The sequence below is a fragment of the Argentina silus genome (genome assembly GCF_951799395.1).
Source record: "Argentina silus genome assembly, chromosome: Y".
NCBI classification, from domain to species: Eukaryota; Metazoa; Chordata; class Actinopteri; order Argentiniformes; family Argentinidae; genus Argentina; species Argentina silus.
Window position 1 is genome coordinate 3,754,198 of NC_139654.1, and position 23,303 is coordinate 3,777,500.

Consider the following 23,303-nt stretch of genomic DNA (forward strand, 5'->3'; position numbering starts at 1 on the left):
TGTGAAAGGTTCAACAACTGAAGAGGAAATCTTCTCACATGGTTCTGCTTTCCTCCATTGGCCTCATGTGTTGTGCTGTCGACAGTCGATCAACAGATGGCGCCATGCACCGTGTTTCTGCTCTCTGTCAGTCGCTGGAAAACTGATGGAACAGATTTAATCCACCATCAACTCCATAAGCATTACATACATGACATCACATTACATACATGTGACTTAGCTACTAACCGTAGCTAAGTCTTTCAACTTAACCAAGGTGTCGTCCGCGCTACGCTAACCAGGCTAACCAAGGCTACACGATGCTACGCTAAGGCTACACTACACTATGCTAGCCTCGACTACACCAGACTATGCTATGCTATGCTATGCTACCCGGGTGGCGTGGACCGGGTAGCCCTTGGCCTTGATGATGCCGCGGCTCTTGACGATGATGGCGTAGCGCAGGACCCAGCGGAGGCGCCACGCCACGCCGACGCCGCGTCACAGCGGTCGCGGTCGGGGTCGCCGTGGGACGCCGTTGCTAACGCCGCGCTCTCACGGAGCGCCTCCTGGAAGCCCGCCGACGTGATGAGCTCTGGAAGACGACAGAGAGACAGACAGGTTAGAGAAAGACAGGTTAGGGGGAGAGAGACAGGTCAAAGACAGACAGACAGCTCAGAGGGAGAGGGGGGAGGGAGAGAGAGAGAGACAGGTTAGAGGGGAGACAGACATGTCAAAGACAGACAGATAGACAGACGGGTCAGAGAGAGAGAGACAGCGCCTCCTGGAAGCCCGCCGCCGAGATAAGCTCTGGAAGGAGAGAGAGAGAGAGAGAGAGACATGTAACACTTACCTCGAGTTGTAGATAAGTATGCTATGTTAGGACCAGTGACTAGGCTCGTAGGGAGCAGTAGTAGTTAAAACAGTAATAATAGCAAAATAATAATCAGACACACCACAGACCATCAAGTAAGTTTTAAATGCCGGCTTGTTTATACACATTTGTAGAAAAAGTTAGAAGTAGAAAATTGGTACCATAAGACAGTTTACATTACACATACATACATTGAATACTGAAACCAATTGCATCTAAATGCAAATGGGTCAATAATAAACCTCTTCTTTAAGGAATATCAAGAAAAACAAAGTCTCTCAGTTCAAGAAAATATTTCTAAAGTGAAGTCTCGGTTAAAGTTTCTTTTAAAGTTCTATTTGATTTCTAATTTCAATAGTTAACTATTTTAAGTTCAATGGCTATCTTACTTTTCCATAAGATTATTCTATCTAAGTATCATTAAGATCTTTTAAATCTTCATTAAATCAATATTTTCACTAGGCCTATTTAGAATCAAGTATCAAGTATTAATCTCCTATTTTAGCAATATAAACCAGTGAGCTACTATGTTTAGCGAGTTCAGAAACAAAATCAAAATCAGTTTGGCATTAGCATGAAACCAGTAGGATAACAATAATACCATCAAACATCAAGTAAAACATTCACCATTCAACATTAACATCAAGGCTATGAACGTATAGTGAATAACTATCAAGTATCAAGTTAAATGCTAATCAATCTTTTCAGGCAACAATGCAATTCAATCATAGACCGTATGCAACGGTCAACGAATTCAACCTTGCTAGCAACCAGGCGAAACAGTCCAGCGAATGCCACGTGCGAACTTAGTTTTCATTGAGTCCACGCTTACCGCAAATTAAAGTCCAAACGAATCCTCTTGCAACGAAATAACGAAGGCTTTACACAGTCCTACCGCAAATCCGATGAAAGAGTCCTTGTTCTTCTCCAGAATGTAGATGAATCTTGTGGATGCAACGTGATGATGATCCGATGGTTCTTCTCAAAAATGTAGGAGGCTCGCCAGCGGGAGCGTGGCTCCGGATAATACACGGTTTTACTCTCTTATATAATGTCTAAATAAACCACAGTCTACCTTTGCAGACAGAATACAACATAAAACACTTTCAAATCAAAGAAAATAAACGTTCACTCGGTTTTGCTGTTATTTTGCTCACTGGTTAGTTCCACTAGCTTTCGCTCAACTTGCTTCGTCTCTGACTAGCATTCTCAATGAAAAAGGAAGTTGCAACCAGCCATTCTGATTGGCTGACTAGTTTAAGTGACAAAACTTCCTGTAAAAATCAATATTGAAACGAATTATTTTTAATCCTATTTATTAGACTAAATCATGGACTTTTATTTCTAATGTCAGAATATTTATTCAGAAATATTTTTACTGTTATTTATTCAAGTATCTGTTTATGGCTATTTTAACCTAGGTTACAGACAGGTTAGAGGGAGAGACAGACATGGAAAGAGAGGGAGAGAGAGAGAGAGACAGGTTAGAGGGAGAGACAGACATGGAAAGAGAGGGAGGGAGAGAGAGAGACAGGTCAGAGAGAGACAGACAGCTCAGATGAAGAGGGAGGTTAGGTTAGAGGGGGGACAGACAGGTCAGAGAGAGACAGACAGCTCAGGGACAGAGAGAGAGAAAGAGAGACAGACAGACAGACACCCCCAGACAAATTGATCACAGACAGACAGATCACAGACAGACACCCACCTTTGGGGTCGTTGTGGGTCAGTAGCTGGACCCCCGCCTGCTTGGCATATGCCGTCAGATCGGGGGGCATCACACAACAGGACGCCAGGTTGACCTGGTTGCTGATGGGCTTCACCTTGGATACGGGAGAGAGAGAGACAGGTCAGAGAGACAGACAGGTCAGGGACAGAGAGACAGACAGGCCATCAGATCGGGGGGCATCACAGAACAGGACGCCAGGTTGACCTGGTTACTGGTGGGCTTCACCTTGGATACGGAAGAGAGAGAGACAGGTCAGGGAGAGACAGACAGGTCAGGGACAGAGAGACATACAGGCCATCAGATCGGGGGGCATCACACAACAGGACGCCAGGTTGACCTGATTACTGGTGGTCTTCACCTTGGATACGGGGGAGAGAGAGAGAGAGAGAGAGAGAGACAGGTCAGGGACAGACAGACAGGTCAGGGACAGAGAGAGAGAGACAGACAGACAGACACTGTTAACTGCTTGGTTGGGACAGAGAGAGAGAGACAGGACAGGGACAGAGAGAAAGAGAGAGAGAGAAAGAGAGACAGACAGTTGGCGTACGCACTCAGTTTGACCTGGTTACTGGTGGGGTTTCACCTTGGACATGGAGAGAGAGACAGACAGGTCAGGGAGAGACAGATACCCCCAGCACAGGACAGACAGACAGACAGTTCAGAGACAGAGACAGACACCCACCTGGGCCCAGTCGTAGCGCTCCTCCAGGAGGCCCTTGTCCAGGACAGACAGACAGATCAGACAGACAGACACCCACCTGGTCCCAGTCGTACAACTCCTCCAGGAGGCCCTTGTCCAGGACAGACAGACAGGTCAGGGATAGAGCGAGAGAGAGAGAGAGACAGACAGACAGACACACACACCGTCCAGGACAAACAGACAGGCCAGAGAAAGACAGACAGACACCCACCTGGGCCCAGTTGTGCAGCTCCTCCAGGAGGCCCTTGTCCAGGTCCGACGTCCCGATGGCGACCACCTTCCCGGACGCCACCAGCGTTTCCAAGAAAACCCATGCCGGCTGCAGGTCCGAGAGGGTCTGGGGGGCGTGGTCGGCCCCCGGGGGGGGGGGGGCGGGCGCCAGGATGACCGAGTCGAGTTGGGAGAGGGCGAGAGTGAGACAGGCTGTTGGGGGGGAGGGAGACAGGTTAGGGAGAGAAAGACAGGTTAGAGGTCCGAGAGGGTCTGGGTGTGGGGGGGGGGGGGGATGTTGTCCTCCTGGTCGACAGGGCGAGGGTGAGACAGGCTGTGGAGGGGAGAGACAAACAGGTAAAGAGAGAGACAGACAGGCAGACAGCCAGCCAGCCAGCCAAACAAACAGACAGACAAGCAGACAGCCAAACAGGCAGACAGACAGACAAACAGGCAGGACTCACCCATGTCGACAGCCTGCCTGATGGACGACTGGTCCGACTCGCACAGGAACAGCTTGACTGCAACGACAACGTTAGCGTGGGTTAGCCTAGGTTAGCCTGTGTTAGCATGTGCTGGTGTCATTTGTTAGCCTGTGTTAACGTGTGGTCGCGTCGTGTGTAATCATGGGCTGGTATCGTTTGTTAGCCCTGGGTTAGCGTGTGTTATCGTGGTGCGTGTGAGCCGGTGTTAGCATGCACTAGCATTTATTAGCATGTGTTATCGTGGTGTGTGTTAGCGTGCGTGAGCCTGTCTTAGCCTGCGTTAACCTGTCTTACCCTGCATTAGCGTAGCGTTAGCCTGCGTTAGCTTGTCGTAGCGTACCAGACACCTTCAGCTCCTCCCTCTCCTCCGGTGTGATGGTGGCCTCGGCCGCCTGGGGGGTGGAGCAGTCCAGGACGTCAGACTCCTGGAGAGACAGACAGGTTAGAGACAGACAGGTTAGAGAAAGACAGGTGAGAGAGAGACAGGTAAACAGAGAGACAGGTTAGAGAGAGAGAGACAGACAGGTCAGAGAGAGAGAGACAGACAAGCATGATGGTGGCCTCGGCCGCATGGGGGGTGGAGCAGTCCAGGACGTCAGACTCCTGGAGAGACAGACAGGTCAGAGAGAGAGACACAGGTAAACAGACAGACAGGTTAGAGAGAGAGAGACAAGTTAGAGACAGACAGACAGAGAGACAGACAGGCGTGATGGCCTCGGCCGCGTGGGGGGTGGAACAGTCTAGGACGTCAGACTCATGGAGAGACAGACAGGTCTGAGAGACAGACAGGTTCAGGACAGACAGATTACAGAAAGACAGCCAGGCGTGCCTGGGAGGGGGGAGCAGTCCAGGTTAGAGACAGACCAGACTAGTCGAACTAGAGAGAGGGAGAGAAAGAGAGAGAGATTAGCTGACCTCAGCAGAACCTCCCTCCCTCCCTGTTCAACCCTCCCCCCCCAAACCTGCCTCCCCCCCGTCTCCCTGCCTGTGTGTGTGTCTGTGTGAGTGTGTCTGTGTATGTCTGTGTGAGTGTGTGTATGTCTGTGTGAGTGTGTGAGTGTGTGTGTGTGTGTCTGTGTGTATGTGAGTGTGTGTGTGTCTTCCTCTCTCTCTCCCTGTCTCAGGAGCACCCACCCACACACACACACACACACACACGTTGTCACTTGACTCACTAAACATTGACGCCTCTGGGCATGTGTGTGTATGTGTGAGTGTCTGTGTGAGTGTGTGTCTGTCTGTGTGAGTGTGCGTATGTGTGAGTGTGTGTGTGTGTCTTCCTCTCTCTCTCCCTCAGGAGCACCCACCCACACACACACACACACACACACGTTGTCACTTGACTCACTAAACATTGACGCCTCTGGGCATGTGTGTGTATGTGTGAGTGTCTGTGTGAGTGTGTGTCTGTCTGTGTGAGTGTGCGTATGTGTGAGTGTGTGTGTGTGTCTTCCTCTCTCTCTCCCTGTCTCAGGAGCACCCACCCACACACACACACACACACACACGTTGTCACTTGACTCACTAAACATTGACGCCTCTGGGCATGTGTGTGTGTGTGTGTCTGTGTGTGTCTGTGTGAGTGAGTGTGTGTGTGAGTGTGTGTGTGTGTGTGTCTGTGTGTTGTGATGGCCCAGCCGGTGAGCAGTGCCCCACAGAGACACCTGGTGGCCACAAGGGGGAGGCAAAGGCAGCCATGGGGTGTCGTGCTGGATGGGAGGTACTATCCCAGTTCTATGTCCTGGAGACTCCGCCACCAATCAGATGACTCAGCTCACCGCTCACAGGTGCGCTGAGTCAGCTCGGCGATCCTGAGGCCTTTTAAACTCCCCAGGACAAGCTGAAGACAGACTGGCTGGAGGAACGAGTCGAGACCAGACACCCGCTAAGCCAGTCTCATAAGCCAAACGGGAGAGAAAGCCTGGAAGACGGAGAGGAACCCCCCAACCGACCGGAGGAAGAGGTCAGTGAAAGGGACCCGATATACCACTAACTTTGGCCTGTCTCTCTCTCTCTCTCTCTGACGACAAGAAGAACCCGGCGGAGCGCCGTAGCGCCAACCGCCAACCCGGTGAAGATTTGAGTTGCCTTTCGCCTCTCCCTTTTCCCCGCACCTTAGAAATAAAACCCTACGTTGATTTCACCGCAACCCCTGTTTCCGCCTGTTTCTATTCTCATTGGTTGACCCACTGTTGCGCCTGTCGACCAGGCTCCCACAGTGTGAGTGTGTGAGTGAGTGTGTGTGTCTGTGTGAGTGTGTCTGTCTGTCTATCTGTGTGTGTGTGTGTGTGTGTGTGTCTCCCTCTCTCTCTCTCACACACACACTTTGTCACTTGACTCACTAAACATTGACGCCTCTGGGCGCGCGTGTGTGTGGGTGTGCGTGTGTGTGTGTGTGTGTGTGGAGCATCCAGAGAGAGACGAAGGAAAGGAGGGAGGGAAGGAAGGAAGGAAGGAAGGAAGGAAGAGAGGGATGAGTCTCACCTTCTCCTCCGCCGACAGTAAGGAAAGAAGAGAGGAAACAGGAAAGGAGGGAAGGGAAGGAGAGAGAGAGAGAGAGACAGGAGGGAGGGAGGGAGGGAGGGAGGGAGGGAGGGAGGGGAGAAGGAGGGAGAGAGAGAGACAGGAGGGAGGGAGGGAGGGAGAGAGGGAGAGAGACAGAAGGGAGGGAGGGAGGGAGAGACAGGAGGGAAGGAAGGAAGGAAGACAGGAAAGGAGGGAGAGAAGGAGGGAGGGAAGGAGGGAGAGACAGGAGGGAGAGAAGGAGAGAGAGACAGGAGGGAGGGAGGGAGAGAAGGGGGGAGGGAAGGAGAGAGAGAGAGAGACAGGAGGGAGGGAGAGAAGGAAAAAAGGAGGGAGGGAGGGAGGGAGAGAGACAGGAGGGAGGGAAGGAGGGAGGGAGAGAGACAGGAGGGAGGGAGATACAGGAGGGAAGGAAGTAAGGAAGACAAGAAAGGAGGGAAGGAAGAGAGAGACAGGAAAGGAGGGAGGGAGGGAGGGAGAGAAGAGAGGGATGAGTCTCACCTTCTCCCCGGCCGACGGCGTCTCAGAGGACCAGTCACTCAGCGTGGCGCGGATACAGTCCTGGAGCTACGGCAACAACAGACAGACAGGTCAGATGGAGAGACAGACAGGTCAGAGACAAACAGACAGACAGACAGGTCAGAGACTGACAGACAGACAGACAGACAGAGGGACAGACAGGTCAGAGACAGACAGACAGACAGTGTGTGTGAGTGTGTGTGTGTGTATGTCTGTGTGAGTGTGTGTGTGTGTGTGTGTGTGTGTGTATGTCTGTGTGAGTGTGTGTGTGTCTCTGTGTGTGTGTGTGTGTGTGTGTATGTGTGTGTATGTGTCTCCCTCTCTCTCTCCCTGTCTCAGGAGCACCCACACACACACACACACACACACACACACGTTGTCACTTGACTCACTAAACATTGACGCGCGTGTGTGTGTGTGTGTGTGTCTGTGTGTGTGTGTGTGTGTGTGTGTGTGTGTGTGTCTCCCTCTCTCTCACACACACACACATTGTCACTTGACTCACTAAACATTGACGCCTCTGGGCGCGCGTGTGTGTGGGTGTGCGTGTGTGTGTGTGTGGAGCATCCAGAGAGAGACGAAGGAAGGAAGGAAGGAAGGAAGAGAGGGATGAGTCTCACCTTCTCCCCGGCGTCTCGGAGGACCAGTCACTCAGCGTGGCGCGGATACAGTCCTGGAGCTATGGCAACAACAGACAGACAGGTCAGATGGAGAGACAGACAGGTCAGAGAGAAACAGACAGACAGACAGATAGACAGACAGATAAGACAGAGGGACAGACAGGTCAGAGACAGCATGGCGCGGATACAATCCTGGAGCTGGAGGGCAACAAAAGACATACAGGTCAGACAGACAGACAGAGAGAGACAGGTCAGATAGAGAGACAGACAGGTCAGAGACAGCGTGGCGCGGATATAATCCTGGAGCTGAACGGCAACAACAGGTCAGACAGACAGACAGAAAATGACAATAAAACGACATATTTAGTATTTATTTAATCACATTCATAATACACACACACACACACGGTCAGTTCGTTAGAGCCAGTTAGCATTCGCCTTTAGCACCCCGTCAACACTGCACTCTGTAGGTAAATTCGTTAGCCCCGTTAGCATTAGCCTTTAGCACCCCGTCAACACTGCACTCGGTAGGTAAATTCGTTAGCTTCGTTAGCCCCGTTAGCATTAGCCTCTAGCCTCCCGACCCCCCCCCCCGCCCTTCTTACCTCCTCACTCGGGGACGACGGACACTTCTTCTTCAGCCGGCTCCGGTTGACGAGGTTCCCGGTGTGGAGGTTGAGCGTCGTGGCCCGGGTCAGAAACGAGGTCCGGGTACCGGTACCAGAGGAGGAGCCGGAGGAGACGGTCCCAGAGCCGCCGGAGGAGACGGTCCCAGAGCCGCCGGAGGAGACGGTCCCAGAACCGCCGGAGGAGCCGGTAGAGGAGACGGTACCACCGGAGGAGCCGGTCCCAGAGGACCCGCTACGAGTACCAGAGGAGCCGCCGGTGTCGGTGGTGGTGGTGGTTTCCATGGTGTCTGTCTCCCCTTCTCTCGTAAAGAAGAAGTAAATGTCGTAAAGATATAATAATAATAATAATAATAATAATAATAATAATAATAATAGTAAATGTCGTAAAGATATAATAATAATAATAAAAAGATATCGTAAAATGAGGGAGGGGTGGGGTTGTCTAGCAACGAGGAACAGTTGGTGGGTTTGAGGGAATGTCGTAAAGGAAAAGAAAATGTCGGAAAGGGACGGGATATGGTGGGTTACCTAGCAACGAGGGGGTGGGGAGAGTGTGTGTGTGGTTTGAAGGACTGTCGTAAAAATATTTTTTCAAAACAAATACGAACGGTGGAGGGAAAGGGGGGGGGGTTGCCTAGCAACGAGGGGGTGGGTTTGAAGGAATGTCGAGTAATGATGACACGACGCGTTTCCACACACACACACACACACACGGTCAGTTCGTTAGAGCCAGTTAGCATTAGCCTTTAGCACCCCGTCAACACTGCACTCGGTAGGTAAATTCGTTAGCTTCGTTAGTTAGCCCCGTTATCATTAGCCTCAGAGCCGGTAGAGGAGACGGTACCACCGGGGGAGACGGTCCCAGAGGACCCGCTACGAGTACCAGAGGAGCCGCCGGTGTCGGTGGTGGTGGTGGTTTCCATGGTGTCTGTCTCCCCTTCTCTCGTAAAGAAGAAGTAAATGTCGTAAAGATATAATAATAATAATAATAATAATAATAATAATAATAATAATAATAATAATAATAGTAAATGTCGTCAAATAAGGGAGGTTGGTGTGTTTGAGGGAATGTCGTAAAGGAAAAGAAAATGTCGGAAAGGGACGGGATATGGTGGGTTACCTAGCAACGAGGGGGTGGGGAGAGTGTGTGGTTTGAAGGAGTTTCATAAAACATTTTTTTCTAAAAAATGTCGTAAAATACGAACGGTGGAGGGAAAAGGGGGGGGGTTGCCTAGCAACGAGGAGGTGGGTTTGAAGAGCCAAACTACATGGTTCTACTAGCCCTAGGGTTAGGGTCAGGGTTAAGGGTTAGGGTTTCAAGATTCAAGATTCAAGATTCAAGATTCTTTATTTGTCACGTGCATACAAGTATACAGTGAAATGCAAAAGTGACAGTGCCACAGAGTAGTGCAACAATACAATAAGTTTTAAAATACAATAAAATAAAAATAGAAGTACTAAAAAATATACAGTATGGACAGTATAAACAGTATAAACAATATGAACAGTATAACCGGTAAGCATATAAGTAAGCAATATAAATAGCAGATGGATGACTCTGTGTGTGCATATGTGTTAAGATGACAGTGCATGTGTGAGTGTCTTGAGGGGGGCACTGGTGGGGTCATCGTTGATGATTCTGATGGCGTGGGGGAAGAAACTCAGCCTTAGCCTCTCTGTTCTTGCTGCATGACAGCGGAGGCGTTTTCCTGACCGCAGCGGCTGGAACAGTCCATGTTTCGGGTGGTGAGGATCCTTCATAATCCTGCAGGCTCTGGTCCTACACCTCCTGGTGTACAGAACATGGAGAGGGGGGGTTGGAGCTCCCATGGTTTTTTCCGCCAGGCGTACCACCCTTTGCAGAGCTCGCCTGTCCTGGGCCGTGCTGTTACCGTACCAGACGGTGATGTTGCCAGCCAGGATGCTCTCCACAGCTCCAGAGTAGAAGGACTGAAGGATCCTCTGGGAGACTCTGAATTTCCTCAGTTGCCTGAGATGGAACAGGCGCTGCCTTGCCTTTCCCACCAGAGAACTGATGTGGGTAGTCCAGGTCAGGTCTTCTGAGATGTGGACTCCCAGGTATTTAAAACTGTTCACCCTGTCCACAGCAGTCCCTCCGATGTCCAGCGGTGTGTAGGCCCTTAGTTTTTGTGCTCTCCTGAAGTCCACAATCAGCTCTTTTGTCTTGGAGACATTCAGGATGAGACTGTTCTCCTGACACCAGAGTGACAGGTCCGCCACCTCGTCCAGGTAGCCTTTCTCATTGTTATCTGAGATCAGCCCCACCACGACCGTGTCGTCCGCAAACTTGATGATGGAGTTTTCGCTGGACTTAGCCACACAGTCGTGGGTGTACAGGGAGTAGAGGAGGGGACTAAGGACACAGCCCTGGGGGGACCCTGTGCTCAATGTGAGTGAGCTGGAGGTGTGTCTACCCACCCTGACCACCTGTGGCCTGGCCGTCAGAAAGTCCAGGATCCAGGCACACAGGGGAATGTTCAGTCCTAGGCCAATCATCTTATCAGCCAGTCTGGTGGGGACTATGGTATTGAACGCTGAGCTATAGTCTATAAACAGCATTCTCACATAGCCCCCCTTCTGCCTGTCAAGGTGAGAGAGAGTGGTGTGGAGGACCTGGGAAACTGCATCGTCTGTAGATCTGTTTGGTCTATATGCGAACTGCAGTGGGTCCAGGGTCGGAGGGAGGGAGGAGCAGATGTAATCCTTAATCAGCCTCTCGAAGCACTTCATGACCACTGAGGTTAGAGCCACGGGTCTGTAGTCATTCAAGCAGGCTGGGGAGGTGATCTTGGGCACAGGGACAATAGATGATCTTTTAAAACAGGTGGGAACTACTGAATTAGCCAGTGAAAGGTTGAATATAGTGGTGAACACAGGAGCTAGCTGGTTAGCACAGGTCTTAAGTACTCTCCCAGGTATGCCATCCGGGCCAGCAGCCTTCCTAGTGTTCACCTTCAGCAGAGCCCTCCTCACGTCGTGTTCCGTCACGGAGAGTGCTTGCTCTGCCCCAGCGGGTTAAAGTTAACTCATCCCCTAGGGTCAGGGTTTAGGGTTAGGGTCAGGGTCAGGGTTAGAGTTAGGGTTAGGGTCAGGGTCAGAGTCAGGTTCAGGGTCAGAGTTAGGGTTAGGGTTAGGGTCAGAGTCAGGGTCAGAGTCAGGGTTAGGGTCAAGGTTAACTCGTCTCCTAGGCCTGTCTGCACATTTGGGTTGTCATGACGTTGCTAAGTGAAGTGTTAACACTGGAAAGAAAACGTCCCCTTTGGTTTCCACTGATGTTCTATTATACTAATTTTCTATTATACTAAGATTATATTACACTGATGTTCTATTACACTAATGTTCTATTACACTAATGTTCTATTACACTAATGTTCTATTACATAAATGTTCTATTACACTAACGTTTTATTATACTAATGTTCTATTACACTGATGTTCTATTGCACTGTTCTATTACACTAATGTTTTATTATACTAATGTTCTATTACACTGTTCTATTACACTGATGTTCTATTACACTAATGTTTTATTATACTAATGTTCTATTACACTAATGTTCTATTAAACTAACGTTCTATTACACTAATGTTCTATTACACTAATGTTCTATTACACTGATGTTCTATTACACTGATGTTCTATTACACTAATGTTCTATTACACTGATGTTCTATTACACTGTTCTATTACACTGATGTTCTATTACACTGATGTTCTATTACACTGATGTTCTATTACACTAATGTTCTATTACACTAATGTTCTATTACACTAATGTTCTATTACACTAATGTTCTATTACACTAATGTTCAATTACACTAATATTCTATTACACTAATGTTCTATTACACTAATGTTCTATTACACTGATGTTCTATTACACTGATGTTCTATTACACTGTTCTATTACACTGATGTTCTATTACACTAATGTTCTATTACACTAATGTTCTATTACACTGATGTTCTATTACACTAATGTTCTATTACACTAATGTTCTATTACACTAATGTTCTATTACACTGATGTTCTATTACACTGTTCTATTACACTAATGTTCTATTACACTGTTCTATTACACTGATGTTATATTACACTGATGTTCTATTATACTAATGTTCTATTACACTGATGTTCTATTACACTAATGTTCTATTACACTGATGTTCTATTACACTGTTCTATTACACTAATGTTCTATTACACTGTTCTATTACACTAATGTTATATTACACTGATGTTCTATTATACTAATGTTCTATTACACTGATGTTCTATTACACTAATGTTCTATTACACTGATGTTCTATTACACTGTTCTATTACACTGATGTTCTATTACACTGATGTTCTATTACACTGATGTTCTATTACACTGTTCCATTATAAAAGATCTGTGATGTTATAAAGAATATTTCAGGTTCAAATTCTGGGTTTTTAGGATCCAGTGCTTATTGCTAACTGGCTGGATTCTAATCTCTCTGTTGTTGTAATACTAGTAAATGACCACCAGGTGGTGCCCCCATCTGAGGGCTAGAGGTCTGGGGGATAGGGTTCTGGGGGTCTGGGGGTCTGGAGGTCTGGGGTCTGGGGGTCAGAGGTACTGCAGGGGACAGGTGAAGTCTTCTCATGAGAGCCATGCCTCCCATGGCAGGGAGCGGTACTGCAGGGGACAGGTGAAGTCTTCTCATGAGAGCCATGCCTCCCATGGCAGGGAGCGGTACTGCAGCGGACAGGTGAAGTCTTCTCATGAGAGCCATGCCTGCCATGGCAGGGAGCGGTACTGCAGGGGACAGATGAAGTCTTCTCATGAGAGCCATGCCTCCCATGGCAGGGAGCGGTACTGCAGGGGACAGGTGAAGTCTTCTCATGAGAGCCATGCCTCCCACAGCCCACAGACAGAGAAAGGAAAAGCAGCCTGCACCTTGGCTGCCCCTCACAATGTCACATGATGCATAGATATTACTGTACTAGATGATTACTATATAAAAATGAAGGAATGCATGGAAAGTGAAGTTCAGAACATGTACAGCGCCTTCTGAAGGTATTCAGACCCCTTCACTTTTTACACATTTTCTTGTGTTATAGAGTAAATTTGAAATGGATTCAATTTAAAGAATTTGCCATCAATCCACACACAATACCCCAGAATGACAAAGCGAAAACACGATTTTTGACATTTCAGTACATTTATTAAAAGTGAAATACAAAAATACCTCATGGACAGAAATATTCAGACTTTTTGCTTTGACAGTCTTAAAATTAGTTAAAATGCAAAAATGTCATCAACAAATCACTCAATAAGTTGAATTGAGTACATCTTAATGCAAGGATAATAATTCATGTCATTTCGGAATGAATATCTTTGTTTTTATAGGGTCTCTGATTTGCATAGGAATCAATTACACACTGTGTAGATTAGGATGTTCTGAAGACACTGTCCATATTGTACTGACAGAGAAGGAGAGCTGTCTTCACATCCACTCCCTGCTATCTTACACACAGCAACGTAATCCAGCATCACAACTCAAACACCCAATCTAACCAACTCTTATATACATACAGACACTCTCTCCTGTGTTATTCTCAGAGTTCATCATCAGTCTGATTTGATCATCTAATCATTCATCTGGATTGTTTCACTATCAGTTGCATTTCCTACTTCTGCTTTGTCAGTCTATTGCACTTTTTCACACATTTCACAATGAGCAAATAACCATCTGGTTCTCATCAACGGCTGTAGCCCTAAACACTACATACAGTGTGATCTCCCTGAGACTAGTTTCCACAGGGTCACTGAACAGCCATCGCTCCAAAGCCTAAACCCTGGGTAGAGGGGCTCAGTGAATGTGGAGTGGAATGTGTGCAGGAGGGTCCGTGTGTCAGAGGAGACCCTGTAGAAGGACAGAGTGCCGGCCGGCCAGTCCAGATACACTCCTACTCTGTGGGAGCCAGAGGAGGGGACAGGTATGACTGTCTTCTTATTATTGTGCCAGGCGGAGTAACTGTCATCAGAGCACCACAAACTCCAGGACTTGTCATTGTATCCCAACCCACAGTCATCACCCTCTCCTCTCCTGCTGATTCCTTTATATGTCACTCCTATATCAGCCCCTTCTCCACTCCTCTCTACCTCCCAGTAACGGCTCCCAGTCAGACCCTCTCTACACAGCACCTGGTACAAGCCCTCAAATCTCTCTGGGTGATCAGGATACGGCTGCTCCTCCTCTCCCCATGTCACCTTTCTGTTCTCCTCAGACAGAGAGAGGATTCTGTGTGCTGTGTTTGGGTCCAGTGTGAGCTCACAGGCATCTGGGAGAAGAGCAGAGGGAGGAAGGGAGGGAGGGAGAAAGAGAGAGAGAGGAGAGAGAGAGAGGGGGACGGAGGAAGAGAAAGAGAGAGAGTGATGGAGGGAGAGAGAGAGAGGAGAGAGAAAGAGAGAGAGAGAGAGAGGGGGAGAGAGAGAGAGAAAGAGAGGAGAGAGAGAAAAAGAGGAGAGAGAGAGAGAAAGAGGAGGAAGAGAGAGGGGGACAGAGGAAGAGAAAGAGAGAAAGGGATGGAGGGAGAGAGAGAGAAGAGGGAGAGAGAGAGGGAGAATAAGAGAGAGAGGAGGAAGAGAGAGGGGGACGGAGGAAGAGAAAGAGAGAGAGGGAGGGAGGGAGAGAGAGAGAGAGAGATAGAGAGAAGGAACAGAGAGGGGGATGGAGGAAGAGAAAGAGAGAGGGATGGAGGGAGGGAGAGAGAGAGAGGAGAGAGAAAGAGAGAGGGAGAGAGAGAGGAGGAAGATAGAGAGAGACGGAGGAAGAGAAAGAGAGAGAGGGAGGGAGGGAGAGAGAGAGAGAGGAGAGAGAGAGAGAGAGTGAGGAGAGAGAGAGAGAGAGAGGAGGAAGATAGAGAGAGAGAGACAGAGGAAGAGAAAGAGAGAGAGGAGGAAGATAGAGAGAGACGGAGGAAGAGAAAGAGAGAGAGGGAGGGAAGGAGAGAGAGAGAGAGAGAGAGAGGGGACGGAGGAAGAGAAAGAGAGAGAGGGATGGAGGGAGAGAGAGAGGGATGGAGGGAGAGAGAGAGAGGAGAAAGAAAGAGAGAGGGAGAGAGAGAGAGAGAAAGGAGGAAGAGAGAGGGGGACGGAGGAAGATAAAAAGAGAGAGGGATGGAGGGAGAGAGAGAGAGAGGGAGAGAGAGAGAGGAGAGAGAAAGAGAGAGAGAGAGGGGGGAGAGAGAGGGAGAGTCAGATATGTAGGCTGTCTTTGATGAGTCTTTCCCTCTCCTAGAGATCTCTAGTTGTGTCTCAGGGTTTGTGGAGAGGATCAATGGAGGGAGGGAGGGAGGGAGGGAGAGGAGGGAGGAACAGAGAGAGGGAGGGAGGGAGAGATAAAGAGAGAGAGAAACTGTCAGCTACTTCAGGAGAAACACACTCACATTGGAAGAACTGGTCTTGGGCTCTGGTCTTGGGCTCTGGTGGCAGGAAAACATCCACTCAAGATTCAAGATTCAAGATGATTCAAGATTCAAGATGGTTTTATTGTCATATGCACAACAGTTACAGAGCAATCGCTGGCAATGAAATTCTTAAGTCTTGGGCTCCTCCAACAGTGCAATAAGAAGTGTAAATAATAAAAATAAGAAACAACAACAATAACAATATTTACCTAAATATAAAACTAAATAAATGTAAATGTAAAATGTAAAAAGTGAAATGTAAACAGACGTTTTTATCCAGATGTCGGCTGGTCTAAAGTGGCATTTTATAGTGGCATGTTATAAAGTGGCATAGTTAAAGTGTCATTGTGGTGAGCTAAGTAGCTCAGGAGTTCAACAGTCTTATAGCCTGTGGGATGAAACTGTCCCTGAGTCTGGTGGTGCGAGACCGGATGCTGCGGTAGCGTCTGCCAGACGGGAGCAGCCGAAACAGTTTGTTGCTGGGGTGATGAGGGTCTTTAATAATCCGGTTAGTCTTCTTCCTGCAGCGCTGAGTGTAGAGGTCCTCCATGGATGGCAGCTCCGTCCTGGTAATGTGCTGGGCAGCTTTCACCACCCTCTGTAATGTCTTACGGTTGAGGGCGGAGCAACTGCCGTACCAGGCGGTGATGCAGCCAGTCAGGATACTCTCTATGGTGCACCTGTAGAAGTTGCAGAGTATCCTGGAGTCCATGTTGAACCTCCGCAGCCTGCGGAGGAAGAAGAGCCGCTGTCTTGCCGTCTTTGTGATGGCGTCGGTGTGGTGAGTCCAGGTCAGGTCCTCGCAGATGTGGACCCCGAGGAACTTGAATCTGCTGACTCTCTCTACTGCCGTCCCGTTGATGGTGATAGGGGCGTGCCCGGCTCCCTGCCGCTTCCTGTAGTCCACAATCAGCTCCTTAGTTTTGCTGAGGTTGAGCTGGAGGTTGTTGTCCTGGCACCAAGATGTCAGGACTCTCACCTCCTCTCTGTACGCCGTCTCGTCGCCGTCGGTGATCAGGCCGATGACGGTCGTGTCGTCAGCAAACTTGATGATGGTGTTGGAGCTGTGTGTGGCCACGCAGTCATGTGTGAACAGGGAGTAGAGGAGAGGGCTGAGCACGCAGCCCTGGGGTGCGCCGGTGTTGAGAGTCAGGGTGGATGATGTGGCGCCTCCTATCCGCACTGCCTGGGGTCTGCCCGTCAGGAAGCTCAGGATCCAGTCACAAAGCGTGGTGTTGAGCCCGAGGTCCCTGAGCTTCACAGCGAGCTTGGAGGGCACAATGGTATTGAATGCTGAACTGTAGTCAATGAACAGCATTCTCACATATGTGTTCTTCTGGTCCAGGTGGGAGAGGGCAGTGTGGAGGGCGAGGGCGATGGCATCGTCTGTGGACCTGTTTGCCCTGTATGCAAACTGCATGGGGTCCAGTGAGTCAGGGAGGGAGGAGGTGATGAATGATTTGACTAACTGCTCAAAGCACTTCATGACGATGGAAGTCAGTGCTACTGGTCGGTAGTCGTTGAGGCAGGATGTTTTTGACTTCTTTGGGATGGGGATGATGGTGGACTTTTTGAGACATGTGGGGACCACCGACTGGAGCAGTGACAGGTTGAAAATGTCTGTAAACACACCTGCCAGCTGATCTGCACACACCCTGAGAGCCCGGCCAGGTATGCCATCCGGACCAGGGGCCTTGTGTGGATTGATCCTTTTGAAGGATTTGCACACATCTGCCCTTGTTATTGCTAGTGTGCAGGGGTCCTGGTCCATCTGTACTTCCTCAGCCGGAGAGTAGCTCTCAAAACGTGCGAAGTAGGTGTTAAGGTCATCTGGGAGAGATGGAGACACTTCCTCAGTCACACTCGTAGTCCCTTTAAAGTCTGTAATTGTTCTGAGTCCGGTCCACATGTGCCTTGAGTTGGAGCCCTCAAAGTTGGACTCCATTCTGTCCTTGTATTGTCTCTTAGCAATGTTAATAGCTTTCCTGAGTGCATACCTGGAATTGCTGTACTCCTCCAAATCACCTGAGTTGTAGGCGGCAGTCCGTGCCTTAAGTTTGGCTCGGACTTCTCCATTAACCCAGGGCTTCTGATTGGGAAATGTCCGTACAGTAATCCGCGGCACGACGTCATCAATGCATTTGCCAATGTAGCAAATCACCGAGTCCGTGTGTGTGTTTAAATTGTCGTCCTTAAACACATCCCACTCCGTAGTGCTGAAACAGTCCCGTAATGCGGAGTCTGATTGGTCAGACCAACGTTGAATGGTCCGCGTCACCGGCCTGTCACGTTTGAGTATCTGCCTGTAGGAAGGCAGAAGCAGTACTGAGCTGTGGTCTGATTTGCCGAATGGGGGTCGTAGGAGGGCCTTATATCCGTCGCGGAAGGGAGAGTAAACATGGTCGAGCGTGTTTGCGCCTCGCGTGGGAAAGCTGATGTGCTGGCGGTATCTCGGCAGGACTTTCCTCAAGTTGGCTTTATTAAAATCCCCAGCCACAATGAAAGCAGCCTCGGGCCGTGAGGTCTCCGTCCTGTCGATAACTCCATACAGCTCGTGCAGCGCTTGGTTGGTATCAGCGTCTGGTGGTATATAGACAGCTGTAAGCACAACCGATGTAAACTCCCTGGGCGAATAATAAGGTCGACATCCGATCATGAGGTGCTCTAAATTGGGAGAACAGTCCGATGAAAGTATCTCCACGTCTGAACACCACTTGTTATTCACCATGAAGCAGACACCTCCCCCCTTGCTCTTCCCCGATGTCATTGTCCTGTCCTGGCGGTGAATGGAGAATCCGTGTGGAACAATGGCGCAATCTGGGGCCGAAGGGTCGAGCCAAGTCTCCGTGAAAACCATAACGTTACAGTTCTTAATGTCCCGTTGAAACGCCATCCTGCTCCGGAGTTCATCCAGCTTGTTGTCCAGTGACTGGACGTTCGCCAGAAGAATACTGGGGAGAGGAGGCCGGTTCTCACGTTTCCTCAGCCTGACCAGCACTCCCGCCCGCGAGCCTCGCTTCCTCCGTCTCCTCCATTGTCCAGGTGAGGCAGCAGGTAGCCAGGGTAGATTGCCATTGTTTGCGGGTGGTGGTGAAAAAGTGTTTTCCACCGACGATCTAATGCGCAAGTTTTTCTCTATCATATCGTATGATAGGGCTCGCTTTGGCCGTTCGCCTGTTACCGAGAGTTAGGCGTAAATATAAAAATGAACTAGCAAGATAAGTTAAAACAATAAAAAGGTGAGGAGGAGCGTGAGACACGGCAGCCTTCCTCGGCGCCATCTTGCGGAACTCCATTCACTACAGACGGGAGGGAGGGAGGGAGGGAGAGAGAGAGGAAGAAAGAGGAAGGGAGGAGAGGGAGGGAGAGAGAGAGAGAGAGAGAGAGGGGAGGTAGGGGTAGAGGGAGGGAGAAAGGGAGAGGGAGGGAGGGAAAGAGGGAGAGAGAAAAGGAGGGAGGGAGGGAGGGAGGGATAGAGAGAGGAGGGAGGGAGAGAGAGAGAGGGAGGGAGGGAGAGGAGGGAGGGAGAAAGAGGGAGGGATAGAGGGAGGATGGAGGGAGGGAGAGAGGAAGAAATGAGGGAGGCAGAGAGGGAGGGATAGAGGGAGGGGGGGAGAGAGGGAGAAAGAGGGAGAGAGGGAGGGAGGGAGAGAGGGAGGGGGGGATAGAGGGGGGAAGGAGGGAGGGAGGGAGGGATAGAGGGAGGAAGGAGGGAGGCAAGAGGGAGAAAGAGTTAAGGAGAGGATACAGGGTGAGAGGGATGAAGGAGGGAGGGAGAGAGGGAGATAGAGGAGGGAGGGAGGGAGCGAGAGAGGGAGAGGAGGAATCGAGGGAGGGAGAGTAGGAGAGAGAGGGAGGGAGGGAGAGAGAAGAGGGAGGGAGGGAGGGTGGAAGGGAGAGAGGGACGGAGAAAGTGGGAGGGAGAGGATAGAGGGAGAGAGGGAGGGATGGAGAGAGGGAGGGAGGGATGGAGGGTGAGAGGGAGAGAGAGGAGGGTGGGAGGGAGAGAGAAAGAGGGAGGAGGGAGGGAGGGAGAGCATAGAGGGAGGGAGAGGATAGAGGGAGGGAAAGAAGGAGAGACAGAGAGAGGGATAGAGGGAGGGAGATAGGTAGGGAGAGGGGGGGAAGGGAGGGAGAGAGGGAGAGGATTGAGGGAGAGAGAGAGGAGGGATGAAGGAAGAGAGGGAGGACGGATAGAGGGAGGGAGGAAGAGAGGGAGAGGAGGGATAGAGGGAGGGAGAAAGAGAGAGGGAGAAGATAGAGGGAAAAAGAGGATAGAGGGAGGGAGAGAGGGAAGGAAAGAGGGAGGGAGGGATGCAGGTCGGGAGGTATAGAGGAAGGGAGGGAGTGAGGGGGGGAAAGGAAGGATAGAGGGAGAGAGGGAGGGAGAGAGGGAAAAAGGAGGTAGGAAGAGAGGGAGGGAGAGTAGTAGAGAGAGGTAGGGAGGGAGAGAGAGGCACGGAGGGAGAGCAAGAGGAGGGAGGGAGGGAGAAAAGAGAGGGGAGTGAAAGAAAGAGAGAGAGAGAAAGAGTGAGGGAGAGAGAGAGGGAGGGAGGGAGAGAGAGAGGGAAGGAGGGAGAAAGAGGGAGGGAGAGAGGAAGGGAGGGAGTGATAGAGGGTGGGAGGGAGGAATGGAGAGGAAGGATAGAGGGATGAAGGAGGGAGGGAGAGAGGGAGAGAGAGGAGGGAGGGAGGCAGAGAGGGAGGGAGAGGAGGGAGAGAGAAAAAGAAATAGGGAGGGAGAGAGGCAAGGATAGAGGGAGGAAGGAGGGAGGGAGAGAGGGAGAGATAGAGGGATTGATAGAGGGAGGAAGGAGAGAGGGAGAGAGAGGTGGGAGTGAGGGAGAAAGAGAGGGAGGGAGAGGAAGGAGGGAGGGAGGGAGAGAGGGAGGGAGAAAGAGGGAGGGAGAGGATAGAGGGAAGGATAGAGGGAGGGAGGGAAGGAGGGGGGGAAGGAGGGAGGGAGGGAGAGAATGAGAGAGAGGAGGGAGGGAGGCAGAGAAGGAGGTATAGAGGGAGGGAGAGAGAGGAGAGAGGGAGGCAAAGATGGAGGGAGAGGAGGGAGAGAGGGAGAGAGATAGGGAGGGAGAGAGGGGGAGGGAGGGAGGGAGGGAGAGGATTGAGGGAGAGAGGGAGGGATAGAGGGAGGAAGGAGGGAGGGAGAAGCAGAGAGGGAGGGACAGGAGGGAGAGAGGGGGTGAGGGAGGGAGGGAGAGGATTGAGGGAGAGAGGGAGAGAGAGTAGGGAGGGAGGAAAAGAGGGATAGAGGGAGGGATAGTGGGAAGGATAGAGGGAGGAAGAAGGGAGGGAGGGAGAGGTGGGAGGGAGGGAGAGATAGAGGGATTGATAGAGGGAGGGATGGATGGTGAGAGGGAGAGAGAGGAAGGAGGGAGAGAGAAAGAGGGAGGGAAAGGATAGAGGGAGGGATAGAGGGAGGGAAGGAGGGAGAAAGAGGAGGGAGGGAGGCAAAGAGGGAGGGAGAGAGGGAGAGGAGGGAAGGAGGGAGGGATAGAGGGAGGGAGAGAGAAAGGGAGAGAGGTGGGGGAGGGAGGGAGGGAGAGGATGGAGGGAGAGAGGTAGGTAGAGTAGCAGAGAGAGGTAGGGAGGGAGAGAGAGGCACGGAGAGCAAGAGGAGGGAGGGAGGGAGGAAAGGGAGGGAAGGAGAGAGAAAGAGGGAAGGAGGGAGAGAGTGTGGTAGGGAGGGAGAGAGGGAGGGAGGGAGAAAGGGAGGGAGGGAGTGGGAGAGAGGGGGGTAGGGAGGGAGAGAGAAAAAAAGACAGAGAAAGAGGGAAAGAGAGAGAGAGAGATTGGATGGAGAGAAGAGGTAGGGAGGGAGGGAGGGAGAGAGGGAGGGAGGGAGGGAGGGGGGAGAGAGGGAGAGAGGGAGGGAGAGAGAGAGGGAGGGAGAGAGAGAGAGACATGTATCAGTCAAGGGTTGGAAACATGGACAGGTCCCACATTGTTCTGATGGGGGGAAAAGAGAAGGCCTCACTTTGCAGGTTAACCCTTTGGGGACCAGGGGTATTTTCTCCATTTTTACATACATTTATTCTTTCTCAATTTGAAGTCACTTCCATACAAAATAATACCCAAGTGTTTCATATCAATATTTTCAGTACAAACTCAGCTTTCTTGATTGTGATAGATGTTTACCCCAACAGCACTGTGTGAAGAGGTAAGTAGGCCTAAACCTGAACATTTCGAATCCGTTTTTCAGAAATGTTTCAAATCCTATGTGAAAACATACCTTTACCCATGTGGATGAATTGTTTTGGTGCTTGAAATTCATTCATGAAGTCCTGAGCTACACAGAAATGGCATACAATATGAATAAAATACTAGACAGAATATAAAAAAGGACTTCTAATGGATCCTTGTAAACACATCTTCTCTGCTTTCTGTCTCTGTCACTGTCACTGAAATGTTTGTCAATACCGACAATGTCGACAACACGTGTAGCGAAGAAGATGGACGTGCGAATTGACCAATCAACGACGGTAAAAGGCAGTGTCTGAGCGACTCAAGCTAGGCTGCTTCCAAATTCACCAATTACGCAGGGAGGGCCTGTACCAAGCTGTTCCTAGGTTAATAGCTCCGTCTGTAAGTGAGAGGGCATGTCACAGGAGGGCTCAGGGGATATTTAAACCATGTTTCTACGCCGGATTATCACTGAGATATTGATCAAAACATTTTGGAAACCCCTGAAAACGCAGCTGCGCGTTTGAGGTCCCGAAAGGGTTAAATAAGTAGGATTAAGGTTGCGGGTTGGGGTTCGGGTTAGGATTAGGGGTTAGGGTCTGTTGTTGGTTAGGGTTAGGGGTTTGGGGTTTGGGTCTGTTGTTGGTTGGATGTTTTCATTGATGGTTTAGTATTTCCATTAGGGTTAGGGGGTTAGAGTTTAGGGTCTGTTGTTGTTTGGATGTTTTCATTGATGGTTTAGTATTTGATAGAATAGATGTTGAATTTTATGCGACTTTAAATGTCCGACTGATGGGGAAATGGAAAGTCATAAAAAGAGGCTTTACCAAGAGGAGGGGAGACAATAGGATTTGCACCCCCTGGGGGAGTACAAAGGTTGGAGTGACCTGGGTCTGCGACGACCATTTAGTCTAAAAGCCCACAAAATGAAATCTAACGTGTTGCAGAGAACCGGTGGATCGACCTTGTTTACAAGAACATTGACCTCCGCGGTGAAACGTGGTTCTTGTCTACAAGAACATTGGCTGAGAATACCCACACTGTGTCTTCTCGTCGCGGCCTGCGCACCCTCTCACTCACCACTCTCTCTTCCTCTGTCTTAACCGCCCTACCCTCTGTTGAATCTTTCTCTCTTCTATCCACTGACGCAGCTTCCTCCACCCTCCTGTCATCTCTTTCCTCATCCGTCGACTCTCTCTGTCCACAGATATCAAGGCCGGCACCATCCTCTCCACGCACTCCCTGGCTGTCTGAAACCCTGCAAGCTTGATTATCTAGCCCCTTATCTCTCTCTCCTCCTCAACTATACCTCATCTGCATCAGCTGCTAAAGCCTAATACTACCATTCCAAAATTCAATCCTCTGTCTCTGACACA

The 23,303-nt window shown here is 50.0% G+C and overlaps 5 protein-coding genes across 5 annotated transcripts in view; 2 read left to right on the forward strand and 3 right to left on the reverse strand.

Annotated features, from left to right (window-relative positions):
* LOC310823883 (uncharacterized protein) overlaps positions 1-23,303 on the forward strand; it is a 259,021-nt gene that overhangs the window by 207,216 nt on the left and 28,502 nt on the right. The window lies entirely within an intron of this gene.
* The window catches only part of LOC310823733 (uncharacterized protein), a 566,003-nt gene that overhangs the window by 58,425 nt on the left and 484,275 nt on the right, over positions 1-23,303 (forward strand). The gene's annotated exons all lie outside the window — the stretch shown is intronic.
* Positions 740-13,944, reverse strand: LOC310823608 (glutamate--cysteine ligase regulatory subunit-like; the record flags this gene model as incomplete). The annotated part of the gene is made up of 6 exons (XM_083696495.1): positions 740-789; positions 2,559-2,673; positions 3,491-3,702; positions 3,954-4,010; positions 4,315-4,399; positions 13,933-13,944. The coding sequence occupies 6 exons, from the start codon at positions 13,942-13,944 to the stop codon at positions 740-742; spliced, it is 531 nt and encodes a 176-aa protein (XP_083552621.1).
* On the reverse strand, positions 13,466-18,622 carry LOC310823609 (stonustoxin subunit alpha-like; the record flags this gene model as incomplete). The annotated part of the gene is made up of 2 exons (XM_083696496.1): positions 13,466-14,601; positions 18,076-18,622. 2 exons carry the CDS (start codon positions 18,620-18,622, stop codon positions 14,042-14,044), a joined length of 1,107 nt encoding a protein of 368 aa, XP_083552622.1. The 3' UTR covers positions 13,466-14,041.
* Positions 22,310-23,303, reverse strand: part of LOC310823610 (E3 ubiquitin/ISG15 ligase TRIM25-like) — a gene marked incomplete at both ends in the record, with an annotated part of 4,229 nt that continues 3,235 nt past the window's right edge. The window contains one exon of the mRNA XM_083696497.1: positions 22,310-22,327. Within this exon, the coding sequence (XP_083552623.1) occupies positions 22,310-22,327 (18 nt within the window). The remainder of the gene's footprint in view (positions 22,328-23,303) is intronic.